The 15,611-nt window shown below is 42.8% G+C and overlaps 1 protein-coding gene across 2 annotated transcripts in view; it reads right to left on the bottom strand.

Moving 5' to 3' along the window:
- Nucleotides 1-15,611, bottom strand: part of ddx10 (DEAD (Asp-Glu-Ala-Asp) box polypeptide 10) — a 71,878-nt gene that overhangs the window by 44,980 nt on the left and 11,287 nt on the right. For both annotated transcript variants that reach the window (XM_014137340.3, XM_014137341.3), the window contains exons 10-13: nt 14,489-14,590; nt 5,313-5,400; nt 3,731-3,819; nt 3,019-3,373 (exon numbers count right to left, since the gene is read on the bottom strand). In XM_014137340.3, the coding sequence (XP_013992815.1) occupies nt 3,019-3,373; nt 3,731-3,819; nt 5,313-5,400; nt 14,489-14,590 (634 nt within the window). The remainder of the gene's footprint in view (nt 1-3,018; nt 3,374-3,730; nt 3,820-5,312; nt 5,401-14,488; nt 14,591-15,611) is intronic.

Here is a 15,611-nt window from a genome sequence, read left to right as displayed (position 1 = left end):
CGGCCGGATTGAAAAGCTGGGGTGACAGGGGTGAGGTCTTCCGGATCTCTATAGAGAAGGCGATAAAAGCACTCCCAGCCATAGAGTCCAGACAGCGATCGTAACAACTTAATTACTGTCACATGCTGGGGGTAAAGTATATGGTGTTTCTCAGAGTTTGGGCAACTTTCAGAGTTTTCACAGTCTCTTCGATATTCATTAACTCTTAAGTGGAACGTTAACTTATTCAGGTCAAGAAATCCCTGTATTAAAACCATTCATTTCATATTAAATGGCCCAAAAATAAATGTTTGACTGCTAATGATCTAACGTAAATGTGGCCATTTCAATCAATAGACAGTGTACAAAACATGAACACCTGCTCGTTCCATGATATAGACTGACCAGGTGAATGATATAAGCCCTTATTGATGTCACTTGTTAAATCCACTTCAAACCCTGTAGATGAAGAGGAGAAGGTTTAAAGAAAGATTTTTAAGCCTTGAGACAACTGAGACATGGATAGTGTGTGTGCCATTCAGAGGGTGAACAGGCAAGACAAAAGATTTAAGTGTCTTTGAGCGGGGTAAGGTAGTAGGTGCCAGGCGTACCGGTTGTGTCAAGAACTGCAAGCCTGCTGGGTTTTTCACACTCAACAGTTTCCCGTGTGTATCAAGAATGGTCCACCACCCAAAGGACACCCAGGCAACTTGACACAACTGTGGGAAGCATTGGAGTCAACACGGGCCAGCATCCCTGTAGAACACGTTCAACACCTTGTAGAGTCTATCCTGACAAACAGAGGCTGTTCTGAGGGCAAAGAGGGGGGCTGCAAATCAATATTAGGAAGGTGTTTTTAATGTTTTGAAGGGCAAAAAAAAGAAGATTCTCACCCCATTTAAAGACAGTGAATCATGTCGGACTAGATGGAAAGCCAGCACTCCGCAGCCTCCCACACTCCAGCTGAAGGCACAGTAGATGTGACCCCGGCCGCCTACAGCATATTCTTAGCCCACTGCAGAGGAGTCAATGAAATAGCTAGCCTGAGCTGGCTAAACTCACCCTGACCTCTGTTCAAACACTTCTTCTCCAAACCGTTTCTACCCTACAGCGGTCTTCTTTAGGGGAAAACTAGGTTGTTTTATTTTCAACTTCACGTGGGAGCTAGCCCATTTTGTTTGCCCCAAGGTGCACAGCAACTAAATATAAGCGAGAAAAAGCTTGGAAGGACCTATTTCGAATCAGTTGACACCAATTCCAGAGAAAGGAGCAGGAAGTTTACACTGAATCAGACTAGTAGCGTGCACTTGTGTAGGGGTTTAAGAGTTGTAGCTGCCTACTCCTCACTTAACAAAGACGAGTGCAACAGACAGCTTTGTCTCAGCCATTGAATTGGATTAGAAGCTCATCACCCAAACCAGCGTTATTACTGTGATGAGGTCACCACTTCAGCATCTACATCCCCTGTTAAGGAACGTACACGTAGGTGGGAACGGGAAGCCGACAGTGATTTAGAGGTTCTCTCTCCAGCAGAGAGGAACCATCTGCCCCAAATTAAATCTGACATCCATGAGGATCATCCACTGCCAGGTATGCGTGGAGTGATTGAGGCTTTTATAGAACCAAACTAAGTGAACTCTACAGAAAAACAAAGCAAAGCCAGGCTAAAGCACACCAAGAGATAATGACTCGAGGCATCACATAGCTCAGGATTATATTTACATTTTTTCATAGTCTTTTTTCCCCTCATCTTTATCAAGGGTGCCAGTCATTTCAGTCATGACTGTATATGAGACAAAGGCATTGCAAGTTGGCAACTCAGTAGAAAACGGATGGTTAGAGATGGAACTGAACCGCTTGTCCAACTGGAGACTACAAATGCATGTAAACAAAGTGTACCTAGGCTATGCATGTATATAGCCATCTGGGTTTCTACAAATTGGCCATTTTGTCAGTTTCCAGAACCATTTTCCTACCTGAAATTGGCCGTGACTGTAAACAGATGCTTGTTGTGCTTGACTGTAGAGACGAATATGTCTCTGTTGGCAGTGTGGCTCCTGACTGAGCTCCGACAGCTTTGATTGTGGTTGCTAAATTATTTGGGCATGCTAATTCTACCTTTTCCCGCTTGCATTGTTCACACACACAGACACGGCAGCTTTCCAAAATGAGGCAGAAAAGCACACACAGCACATATCAAAGTCGAACAAAAGCCCAAATGGCTTGTTTAACATCTATGGAGGGTTTATATATACTCTATGGAGAACAACGTGGAGTAATTGTATGAAGCAAAAAATGTTAAAAGGAACAGTGCAGCCAAAAACATGACTTTCATGAGAGAGACTGTATATATCCACACGTCGAAATTGGAATACTGTGAAATTGTGAAAATGATAATGCACTTTTAGTGTAAGTGCTGTTTGAAAAGACCATCTGAAATTTCACCGTTTTGGTGGGATGGAGTTTTTGCCTGACATCACCAGGCAGTAAATGAGTTAATAGATCAATAAGAAAGAGTTCCAAACCTCTGCCAATAAGAGATAGTTTTCAGTTTTCAGTTTCCCCTCCCTACTCAGACTACTCCTACACAGTCCGCTCCCTACTCAGACTACTCCTACACAGTCCTAGCAAACTTCTTGCTTGAGAAATTGCTCTTTGCTAAGCAGCTATATTTGTTTGTTTTTCACTATTTTAATTGAAAACAAATCGCAGCAATCTGTTAGCCGGAAATGATTTAATATTGAGATAAAATCTGCTGCATTGGACCTTTAAATAAGTAAATGCAACTTGAGTAAGGCGTTAAGTGTACAGTGTCTCCTCATCATGGTCCTGGAAATCCAAAGGGATTCATATTTTGGTTTTTTCCCCCCGAGCACTACACACCTGATTCTACTAATCAAAAGGTTTGATGAGTTGATTAGTGGAATCAGGTGTGTAGAGCCATGGGCAAAAACATGCACCCCTTTGGGTCCCCAGGTCCAGAATTAAGAGACACTGGTGTCCACAGAACTGGCACCACAACAGGCAGGAGCACCTCACCTCATCATCCTGGTCAACTTCCTCCAGACTGAAGATATCTTTTCTCTTCACTGTGAGCAGGTCCAAGTCCCTCATATCTTCATCCTCCTCGGTTTCATCTGCCCCGAAGATGAGACCCTTAGGACCAGGCTGTAACTTTTCCTCGTCCTCCTCATCTTCCTCATCTGAGCTTTGGGATTCTTGAGCTTCGGACATTCGCCCGTCTCCTCTGAGCTGAGCCTTGAAGCTCTTTAGTTCCTTCTCCTCCTCATACTGGGCCACATCTCCCGGCCCGCCACTCTGCCCAGGGTCTGCTCTCTCCTTCTGGACTTTGTTGAGAAAACGCACCCTTGGAGCAACAGCGAGGCCCAGAGAACTACCAAAAGTACCAAAGGGAAGAATGACATCAAGTTGGACTTTTACTAAAATGTTTGGTTCATCATGGTCCAAAAAGGCTAAAATAGCTAGCAATGGCTAAAGCTAAGCAACTCTATGCTTAAATGATGGGATGACACAGCGTATTCTAATGATGCCCCACACCATATTCTCTGTTAAGGCCTTGTGGATAATGATGTCCAAGTCCCCTCACATGCACAACAAACAGGCACATTGTGGCCTGGTTGACATTCTTTCAGGATTGGGAAGCCCTAAACAATTACAGCAGATCTAAGAAGAGCACTCCACCGCTAGAGATAGATAAATGCTCAAAATGGCCTGTTTCCCTCTTACTCACGCTGCATACTCCTGGAGCTTGAGCTGGAACACATCAAAGACGTCTTTGTTTTTCATGAGGTAGACGGAGCGCAGGTAGGAGACGAAACACTGCACAGAGAAAGAGGGAGAGGGGGGGTGGAAAGGTGAGCGATATCGACAACTGCCATCTCCTCGAACAGCCAGCCGAGGGAGGCGATGAATCATACGGGATGGTGCAAGCTGGTGATAAGGGACCCTCTTCGAGTGGGCTCTCTCCTCTGGAGAAATGTGTTGCCGGTCTCAAATGATTTCTTATTTTTTCCCTCTCCTGTTTTTGTTCTACCTTCTGTTATTTTCAGTGCTACGTTGATATTGATTACAGCATTGCTGGGTTTGGAGCTGGCAAGAAATTAACTTCGCTGTATTTGTGCACATACATTAAACTTGAAATGATGATTAAACAATCTGATGACGCATGAAATGGCAAAAAATCCCGTTATGAGTACAAAAGAAATGGGTATAACAATTGTACCGTCTAGGCAACGAGGGTGTTAATGACAGAGCCAAAAACACACTGTAGGTGCATAACATATGCAATTTGCATTTTCAATCACATTTTAGTCAGAAGTGTAAATAATGCAGTATGTAAATGCAGTCCATTACAGGTTGGGCCTGTTGTCCAAAAATCTACGGGCCGAACAAAATTTCTACTGGCCGGGACGCGATGTCATTTTTAAATGCATTGGGGTCATCCAGGCTGTATAGGTTGGTACGCGCCCTCTCTATATTCAGCTATTAAGCCACATTTGGTTACTATGATATGAATTTAAAAAACTAATAATTTAGAAATGAAAGTCTTTATTCTTTAGAAGAGCATTTTATTAATTGCATTCCTTTTTTGTTTGTAAAGTATGTTTTTCTTCTTAAAATGACAATCTCAAAATCAGAAGCTGCGCCCCTTTAAGACAATAGTGTTCCAAAAGAGATATTGACCTGGCTACAGAAGGCTAGCCTAGACAACCACTAGATGTCTTTTTCTAGCTGTCTTTGTGCAGACTATCAACAGTAGCCAGCATATTTCTAGTATCTTCACTATTGAAGATTTACTTCTGTAAATCGCTTTCCCTAGCTCAAAATACAATCAGCTCAGCGGGTGAGTAGATTGATGGCCGCTTCTTATTGCTCCGGACAGCTCGCGCGTGTGCTGTGTGAAGGCACCGGCTCATGTACTGCTCGAGTTGTTGACTCGTGGGAGCGTGGTGGTGCTTAAACGAAAGCCCAAGCATATTGGTCAAATGTAAATACCATGACTTTTCCGCGCGTAGTCTTCAAACGGTAGACTAAAACAGGAGGTAAACGTTGAACTGGAATGCAAAAATGCACTCAGAAGTTGATAAGATCCACTGGCACGACATGTTTTTACTGTCCCCGGGCCAGTGGGCCATCGTTAATGTCGGACCCTGCATTATCATCCCAGTGACAACTCTAGATTTTATGGGTGTAAGCACTACGGGTGAAAATAACTCCTGTCCTGGAAAGCTAATGGCTTGACCCCTGATCCATCCCAATCCTGTAATGGTCTCGCCCCCCCCCTGCCTTTACACCCCTTCCAGGACACTGACCCTCTGTGCTCGCTCCTTCTGTTCCTTCTCCTGGGCCAGGAAGGCCTCCAGCTTCTGCTGCACGCTCGTCAGCTTCTCTGGGTTCACCCTGGCAACAAGAAAATACTTTGTGAATCCACAAATCACATTTGTAAAATCTATTCAAAAAAAGGTCAAAAGGTCACAGATGCATGGACAATCATGGAAAAATCATTTTTAACCCCCCCCCCACACAGGTTTTTAGAGTGGTCCGAAACAAACTTGCCATTCATATCAAAGGTCATATATATGCACACATGATGAGCCTGAAAACAGTTGATCTATCATCATCATCATAATTGGACAAGAGATCATTTCAGCCAAAAAAAAAGTCAAAACATTTAGGTCACAGCATGTCATATCGGATCTAGCACTATTTCCTTCTATGAAAAAGCTAGTCCAGCTAAGTCCATTTGTAGCACTGTAATGGACGGACTTCTTCTCTGTCAAGGTCTAGTGGCCCTCTGTGCCAGGCAGCTTTGCGTGAGAGAAGGGGCACATCTAAAATGTCAATTTTCCTCTCCATTGCCCACCTCAGTGTCACAGAGGCCACAGGAGACCGAATGGGAATAGTATAGTGGGGATGACATGGAAATGAGCAACTGTCCTCCCTAACTGTCCAATGACAACATTAACAACCAGTCAGGCTGAAATAAGGATGTTTTGTTTTGAGGTAAGAACCAGGGCTGCATTCCAATTCCCTAACCCTTAGCTCAAAGTGTATACTTGCTCACTACACTTGTTCCCTCCCCTAATAGATTTAGAAGCCATTGGTTGGGTGTTAGCATAAACCAGAGTGAGTTTCCACCATATTTATTACACCAGTCCATCAATGAGGGGGAGTGAAAACGAAAACAACCCTTCTAGAGCATATTATCTGTCAGGTCTTCTGGAAGTCAGGGAGAGTCCATAAAAAAAGACACTCATAGGTTAATTGGGGGGCACTCACTATTGTCCATCTTTCAGAGTACGGCTGCACAATGCACTTCCCTCTCCAGCCAATTTGTGCACATTCATTGTTTCATAACTTCATTGTGTAAATTGTTTGTGTTTGTTAGTGTCTATGAATTCCCTATTACATATATCACCAGTAGTACATTTACTGTTCATTCCTATAAATTATAATCTACAAATGTTTGTTTGGTTACGGTAGCGTCTGTTAATGCGTTACATATAATATTATTCCAGTCTTTTACCGTTCTCATTGTCATGATACTTATTATGGCATTATTAAAGATACTGATATAGGTTTGACTACAGTGTCGACAATGGAGAAGTCAAATGCTGTTTTCTGTGTAGCTAAGACCAAGTTTAACACCTGCTTAATTCTTTAATCATACCTGTATGTCATGGGCGCCTGACTTTGTATAAAAGTGGTGGTGCACACACTGTTGGGGGTGTCCGGAGATAAAGTTTCTGACTAGAATACTAATCTACCGCCTTCCCTCAAAGTCCCACCCAGTGATTGACATGTCTGAAATCCTACCAACGCTTTGACACAGACATCCTGCCCCCTCCACAGTGATTGATAGGTCAAACTGGTAAAGGGATAGTTCACCCAAATTACAAAATGACACTGGTTTCCTTACCTAATTGTCCACAGCAGCTGAGACAATTAAATACATCATTTGAACAAACAAACATAAAATTGAAATGACTGAAAATGCATGAATTCAAAGGTCATGACTTTCTACTCAATACCACAACTCATTACCAATCTGGGAGGTAAACGTCGGTAAAGTCCTCAATAATTTAGCTTTGTATTTCAGATGGCATCAAGGCATAATAATGTACTAGAGGCCACCAAACAAACTAAATTCTCGAACCCCTCAGCCCGGAACTCCCTGGCTGGCTACTTTTTCTATTTGGCTGGTGGAAAACACTGCTATAGAGCTAGGTTAAGGGTAACCTACGGAAGGCTTGGTTTGTAATAATATGAAACAGAAACCAAGCAATTTTTACAGGAAAATAAGTTCTAAATACAAGGTTTACCAGCATCGTTTCATAATGAGCATACGGACACGTAGCCTAAACTGCCATTTTTTTCACACACATCCAAAATAGAAGATGTCTAAAATAATGTCGGCCTAACTAGGGTTGACCCTCCCATTTAGTTGACTCAATGTTTGGTCGATAGGCTGTTGGTTTTTCCATAAAATGGCTACTGCTTTGAACCTAACACTGTTTGTGAGAGTATTTCTTAGGCCTACAGTAATGTGTGAAGTAAATGTGTCTTGGGAATCATTTTAAATGTTGAGTCAAGCGGAGTGTGGCTTAGATGCACAAGGCACGTGTTTCAGGAATGCGTTCTCTCCTGCCAATTGGTGCGCATTCATTGTTTCATAACTTCATTGTGTGAATTGTTTGCCATTTGATTGTTAGTGTCTATTAATGCCTCATTACATACATCTCCAGTAGTAAATGTACCATTAATTCCCATAATTTCTAATCTACAATGTTTCTTTGGTTATGCTTATTTATTTTAATACATTACATGCATTATTATTATTAAGGTCATTTACCGTTCTCATTGTCGGAGTGGACATGTTGTTTGCAGAGCTCACAACCTGTTACACTTGTGAGAAAAGTTCTTGTTTCTCATGGTCTGAGAGATCTATAGGTTCCTTTTGGCAGGTGACCAAAAGGTCACTGACAGAGCTTCAGAGTTCCTCTGTGGGGATGGGAGAACCTTCCAGACGGACAACCATCTCTGCAGCACGCCAGACAGAAGCCACTCCTCCGTAAAAGGCACGACAGACCCGCTTGGAGTTTGCCAAAGGGAAATTAAAGGACTCCCAGACCATGAGAAACAAGATTCTGATGAAACCAAGATTGAACTCAAGTGGCCCAGCCAGAGCCTGGACTTGAACCCGATGAAAACATCTCTGGAGACCTGAAAATAGCTGTGCAGCGACACTCCCTATCCAACATGACAGAGCTTGAGAGGATCAGCAGAGGAGAATGGGAGAAACTCCCCAAATACAGCTGTGCCAAGCTTGTAGCGTCATACCTAAGACGACAAGGCTGTAATCAATGCCAAAGGTTCGTCAATAAAGTACTGAGGGTCTGAATACTTTTCCGAATGCACTCTGTTTCGTCTCTCTGTGATTCATGCAATTCCATCAATTTGCAAGAGGCTGAATGTATCGTATGGGAGAATCAGAGCGAACGAATCTGGCTCAGTATGCATATAACGTATCTGATGCTGTATGGTCAGAAAGAGTATGACATTGTTGCCATTCATAGCATTGAATACAAGGAAAGCCAGCAAGCATTTAGCCCGGCTTGATAATTTAAAATAAAATAATAATAGCCAATCAGCTTTGTGCTAAACTGAGTGAGCTCAGCTGTGAATGGTCCTGGCTCACCAACAACAACAAAAAAGTCAAAAGGAAGCCAGTTTGGATTTGGCTTCAGACCAATTACATCACAAGCCAAACGTCATTATTGACAGAAAAAGACTTGAATTGTTGCATCTCATTGTGTTGTTGTCCAGTGGCTAGAATCATCCCTTTAATAAATTAGCCATGGATGGAGTTAGGGATTTGGACTTGAGGTTTTACTGAATTCTCAGTACTGGCCAATGATTATAACAGCAATTCTAATCCAAATATAAATTCATACATTGTGCCCCTGGCCTGAGAGGATGGAAGTTCAATAAGTAGCTAGATTTAGTATGCTAATGTTAACTAGCTGGCCTGGTGTATTGTTGCCCCTGAAAGGAAGTTAAGCTAGCGATAAAGTGTTTTAAACAGACTAGGACAACAAACTAAAAGCGTGTACTGTATGACAGTCAGAAACCGTTTGGGCTTCTGAGTGGCGCAGCAGTCTAAGGCACCATGGTTCAATTCCAGGCTGTATCACAACTGGTCCCATAGGGCAGCGCACAATAGGCCCAGCATTGTCTGGGTTAGGGTTTGGCCGGGGTAGGCCGTCTTTGTAAATAAGAATTTGTTCTTAACTTAGATTTTTTTTATTTCAACTTTATTTAACCTGTTGGGGATAGGGGGCAGTATTTGCACGGCCGGATAAAAAAACGTACCCGATTTAATCTGGTTACTACTCCTGCCCAGTAACTAGAATATGCATATAATTGTTTGATTTGGATAGAAAACATCCTAAAGTTTCTAAAACTGTTTGAATGGTGTCTGTGAGTATAACAGTACTCATTTGGCAGGCCAAAACCTGAGAAGATTCCAAACAGGAAGCGCCCTCTCTGACCATTTCTTGGCCTTCTTTGTCATCTCTATCCAAAACAGGGGATCTCTGGCATAACGTGACATTTTCTAACGCTCCCATAGGCTCTCAAAGGCGCCAGAAAGTTGAATGATGACTTTGCAGGCCATGGCTGAAAAACAGTAGCGCATTTGGTAAGTGGTCGATCGGAGAACAATGAGACTGGGGCGTGCGTGCACGAGACTCCACCATGTTTACATTTTCAGTCTGAACGAAAACAGGGTTTCCCGGTCGGAACATTATCGCTTTTTTATGAGAAAAATCGCATAAAAATTGATTTTAAACAGCGTTTGACATGCTTCGAAGTATGGTAATGGAATATTTTGAATTTTTTTGTCACGAAACGCGCCCTTCGGATAGTGTCTTGAACGCACGAACAAAACGCCGCTATTTGGATAGAACTATGGATTATTTGGAACCAAACCAACATTTGTTATTGAAGTAGAAGTCCTGGGAGTACATTCTGACGAAGAACAGCAAAGGTAATCCAATTTTTGTTATAGTAAATCTGAGTTTGGTGAGTACCAAACTTGGTGGGTGTCAAAATAGCTAGCCTGTGATGGCCGGGCTATCTACTCAGAATTTTTCAGAATGTGCTTTCACCGAAAAGCTATTTTAAAATCGGACATAGCGATTGCATAAAGGAGTTCTGTATCTATAATTCTTAAAATAATTATGTTTTTTGTGAACGTTTATCGTGAGTAATTTAGTAAATTCACCGGAAGTGTTCGGTGGGAATGCTAGTCACATGCTAATGTAAAAAGCTGGTTTTTGATACAAATATGAACTTGATTGAACAAAACATGCATGCATTGTATAACATAATGTCCTAGGGTTGTCATCTGATGAAGATCATCAAAGGTTAGTGCTGCATTTACCTGTGGTTTTGGTTTTTGTGACATATGCTAGCTTGAAAAATGGGTGTCTGATTATTTCTGGCTGGGTACTCTGCTGACATAATCTAATGTTTTGCTTTCGTTGTAAAGCCTTTTTGAAATCGGACAGTGTGGTTAGATTAACGAGAGTCTTGTCTTTAAAATGGTGTAAAATAGTCATATGTTTGAAAAATTGTTTTTGCATTTTTGAGGTATTTGAATATCGCGCCACGGGATTCCACTGGCTGTTGAGTAGCCCATAGAGGTTAACCAGGTAGGCTAGTTGAAAACAAGTTCTCATTTACAACTGCAACCTGGCCAAGATAAAGCAAAGCAGTTCGACACATACAACACCAAAGTTACACATGGAATAAACATAGTCAATAATACAGTTGAAAAAGTCTATAATATACAGTGTGTGCAGATGAGGTAAGGGAGGTAAGGCAATAAATAGGCCATGGTAGTGAGGTAATAACGATAGAGCAATTAAACACTTGAATGGTAGATGTGCAGAAGATGAATGTGCAAGTAGAGATACTGTGGTGCAAAGGAGAAAAATAAATAAATACAGTATGGGGATGAGGTAGTTGGATGGGCTATTTACAGATGGGCTATTTACAGGTGCAATGATCTGTGAGCTGCTCTGACACTGGCGTTTCTCTACAAGTAGGGTGAGCCAACATGTTCTCTTTCTACTACAGAAATCAGTACTATGGACTGCCACATCATATTTAGCTTATGTTGACTGGACTAAATAGTTTTTGGCATCTTTTAGTTGTCACTGTATTAGACTAAGCATAGATGTTTAGACAATGTTGAAATGGTGCTGGAATAGTGGAGGCAGCACCTGTTTGAAATGTGACCTGCAGTAAGTCTCCGTGGTTCTAAATCAATAGTTGTTTAAAAAATGTCAGAAACATTACCTTGCTTGACAATGCTGTAGGTCTTGTAACCGTTTGTTACACGCAATATGCTTTGTGGACTCCCCACGGACAGACGTTGCTCTCCGGTTTTGTGATGAAACAAAGGTGTGGTTGAATGTATTATTTTCTCGGCCTCAGCGCATATATATCTCAGTGTCAGAGCATATGAACTAACAGGTTATAGAGCAAACAACTAAATGATCACAACACGTCTTGGTTTTTCCCTGGATTGGCGTCCCCGGTGATTTTACCCATGTACCACTACTGGTCCAGAGCTCACTGGCGCTGGAAACTCAGTGTTTTAAGTTCGTTGCAGACAGGCGAAGTAGAGAGACGAATGTGATTGAAAGAACATGAACAAAACTCCATGCGATTTATAGGATATTTTCTACCTGCAGAGTTTGTATTTGTTGGCTTTATGTATGCTATTTTTACCTAGTTGGCAAAATAACAAAAAATAGGTTATTAAAATGTGTATAAAATTCTTGATCTCTGGCTCCCTCGCGTGTCATTTACGTCTCTTCATTTCATCAAACAGTGTTTAAAGCACCAGACAAGCTCAGTGCACATAGCTGATTGAGTTTATTACAACACGGTGTTCATTTGTTTATGTTTATTAATACAAGGATTCCCTGCACAAAAATCTACCCTCATGTTCCATGAGCATAAGGGCACTGTGCGTCGTGGCTGGATAGCTCTCATCACATCCATCCCATGACCAGTGTTACCGCTGAGACCTGCTTTTCGTTGCTCTTAAATCTTCCGATATGTGCTGCAAGAAATGGTCACTTTTGCCCTTGTTTTCAAGGGTGCACTTCAAATACTGCCACCCCGCCCCTCCCACCTCAGCGCAAGCGAACTAATATTAGACAGGTATACTGCTAAACCTGGCGCATGGGGTGGAGAACACAAGCGCGCCAGTTTCTACATGCTGTAATATATCTCCATGTCTGAGTAATATTATTGTATGTTATATAGCAACTTGGGCATGAGAAGCACTGTATAAAAATTCATTTTCGTTCTAATTATTTCTGTGCAAGTGTGAAAAAGAGTGATGTGTGTGTGTGTGTGTGTGTGTGTGTGTGTGTGTTGTGTGTACACAAATTTGTGCATGTGGAAGAGAGAGAGTGGCGCAAGTTTGTGTGTGTATGTGCTGTGGGGGCATCATGCTTGGTGCTTATCAGCATTTAGCCAGAGGGGCTTAGGCCTGGTGTCCTCTGTGATGGCAGAGCCAGTCTCTCACTCACACACACACACTCACACAGTTGCCCTATTTTACTGCATCGCTCACAGCCCCTCAGCTCCCCCCAAATCCACTCGGCCTCTCCCCATCTCACACACAGCTCCAACAAACAGGACATCACTATGAGAACTTACTGTGACAACAAGTAACTGATGGTGTCATGCACACACAGTAAACAGGACAAGGGTACAGGCTTAATATCTATATAGCATTTATATAGCACGCATCTACAATATATTTGAACTCCCAGAGAAAATCATGAGGTTGTTTCAGAATCAGAAATTGGAGGAAAGTCAGCTGGCTCACTTGTTGACCATGTCTGCTTGGTGAAATCTCCCCCATCTGTCCAATGCATCTGGTAAGGTGAAATATTCTTTTGAAGCATATGGTATAACGTAAAACATTCTCACAGGGCCTTTTTGTTTGTTTATTTGTTTTTGGGGGGGGGGGGTGGAGATGAAAAAGCAGGTGGGAAGATGGAGACAAGGGAATAAAGCACTAAAACAGTAAGAGACAAAACAAACTACAGACCACCACCCGTTCTGTATTAACTCCTCACATACAGACCACCACCCGTTCTGTATTAACTCCTCACATACAGACCACCACCCGTTCTGTATTAACTCCTCACATACAGACCACCACCCGTTCTGTATTAACTCCTCACATACAGACCACCACCCGTTCTGTATTAACTCCTCACATACAGACCACCACCCGTTCTGTACTAACTCCTCACATACAGACCACCACCCGTTCTGTACTAACTCCTCACATACAGACCACCACCCGTTCTGTACTAACTCCTCACATACAGACCACCACCCGTTCTGTACTAACTCCTCACATACAGACCACCACCCGTTCTGTATTAACTCCTCACATACAGACCACCACCCGTTCTGTATTAACTCCTCACATACAGACCACCACCCGTTCTGTATTAACTCCTCACATACAGACCGCCACCCGTTCTGTATTAACTCCTCACATACAGACCGCCACCCGTTCTGTATTAACTCCTCACATACAGACCGCCACCCGTTCTGTATTAACTCCTCACATACAGACCGCCACCCGTTCTGTATTAACTCCTCACATACAGACCGCCACCCGTTCTGTATTAACTCCTCACATACAGACCGCCACCCGTTCTGTATTAACTCCTCACATACAGACCACCACCCGTTCTGTATTAACTCCTCACATACAGACCACCACCCGTTCTGTACTAACTCCTCACATACAGACCACCACCCGTTCTGTACTAACTCCTCACATACAGACCGCCACCCGTTCTGTATTAACTCCTCACATACAGACCACCACCCGTTCTGTATTAACTCCTCACATACAGACCACCACCCGTTCTGTACTAACTCCTCACATACAGACCGCCACCCGTTCTGTACTAACTCCTCACATACAGACCACCACCCGTTCTGTATTAACTCCTCACATACAGACCGCCACCCGTTCTGTATTAACTCCTCACATACAGACCGCCACCCGTTCTGTATTAACTCCTCACATACAGACCGCCACCCGTTCTGTATTAACTCCTCACATACAGACCGCCACCCGTTCTGTATTAACTCCTCACATACAGACCACCACCCGTTCTGTATTAACTCCTCACATACAGACCACCACCCGTTCTGTATTAACTCCTCACATACAGACCACCACCCGTTCTGTATTAACTCCTCACATACAGACCACCACCCGTTCTGTATTAACTCCTCACATACAGACCACCACCCGTTCTGTACTAACTCCTCACATACAGACCACCACCTGTTCTGTATTAACTCCTCACATGCAGACCGCCACAGCCAACAGCCTTCCCAGTGAAATACAAGAGGTTGTAGGTGAACTCACTGAATTCTGTTAATGGGGACTTTCTTCTCCTGGAGCTGGGAAAGCATTTCCTTCTCTTCTGAGGGCAGCAGGACAAGCAGAGCCTCTCCTCCCTCCTTATACCTGTTAGGGAAAAAACAAATGCATTCTTATTTGGGCCGGCACAATTATTGTATAAGCGTGTAAGCGACAATTATGTACATTAACAAGGAACTAAAGCATCCTCTTAATACATTCACTTTAGGAGAAGGGGAATTCAACTTCATATTCAAGTAGATATAGATTACCCAATAGCAGCTTTTCATATTGACATGAAGTGGGTAAAGTTGGTGCTCATTTTACGAGCAGAGCGGCACGGTTGAGATGAGAAGGTTCATTTCCAGAAGTTCCAAGCGGTCAGCACCATTTTTGTTTTTGACAGGCGTGTCACTAAGCTGTGTCGTATTCATTAGGTATGTCGTAGGTCATTTTCAAAAGATGCATTAAAGGCCAAAAATGACAATTATGACAATAACCGTGAACATTTGCATGACAATTAATCGTTACCCCAAATTCCATAATCGCCACATCCCTAATTCTTATTTTATTGTATGTCCTAAATGTATGAATACGCTGCAATTGGCCAATAGTGCAGAGGAGTGGGTGTAATAATGTAAAATAATGATTCTGCTCAACCTCAAATGTGTACATAACTTGTGCAATCAATCTGCAAAATTTGCACAGTTAATGGTACGCTTCTTACCATCATGAACGACTCCTTTGTATGGTTTCGTGACCAAGTTAGAGGCATAGGGAGAGACAGGCATAGGGAGAGACAGGCATAGGGAGAGACAGGCATAGGGAGAGACAGGCATAGGGAGAGACAGGCATAGGGAGAGACAGGCATAGGGAGAGACAGGCATAGGGAGAGACAGGCGGGGTGCGAGAGGAAAAGAGAGGTGGCGGAGAGCTACGTTCTCTCACACCAAGAGGAGCTGTGAAATACATGCAGAGTCAGACAGAGAGAGAGATATTACCTCAACTAAGGTACCCCCTTTATATAGCCTCAGTGGTTATTTTACTGCTGCTGTTTAATTCATTTGTTACTTTTATTTTCAATTTCTCAAGAGAGAGAGAGAGAGAGCGAGCGTGCACAGGAGCGAGC

Source organism: Salmo salar, chromosome 13 (genome assembly GCF_965601325.2).
Source record: "Salmo salar chromosome 13, fSalSal1, whole genome shotgun sequence".
NCBI classification, from domain to species: Eukaryota; Metazoa; Chordata; class Actinopteri; order Salmoniformes; family Salmonidae; genus Salmo; species Salmo salar.
Note: the sequence above shows the minus strand (reverse complement) of the source record. Positions and strands in the feature narration are given on the sequence as shown.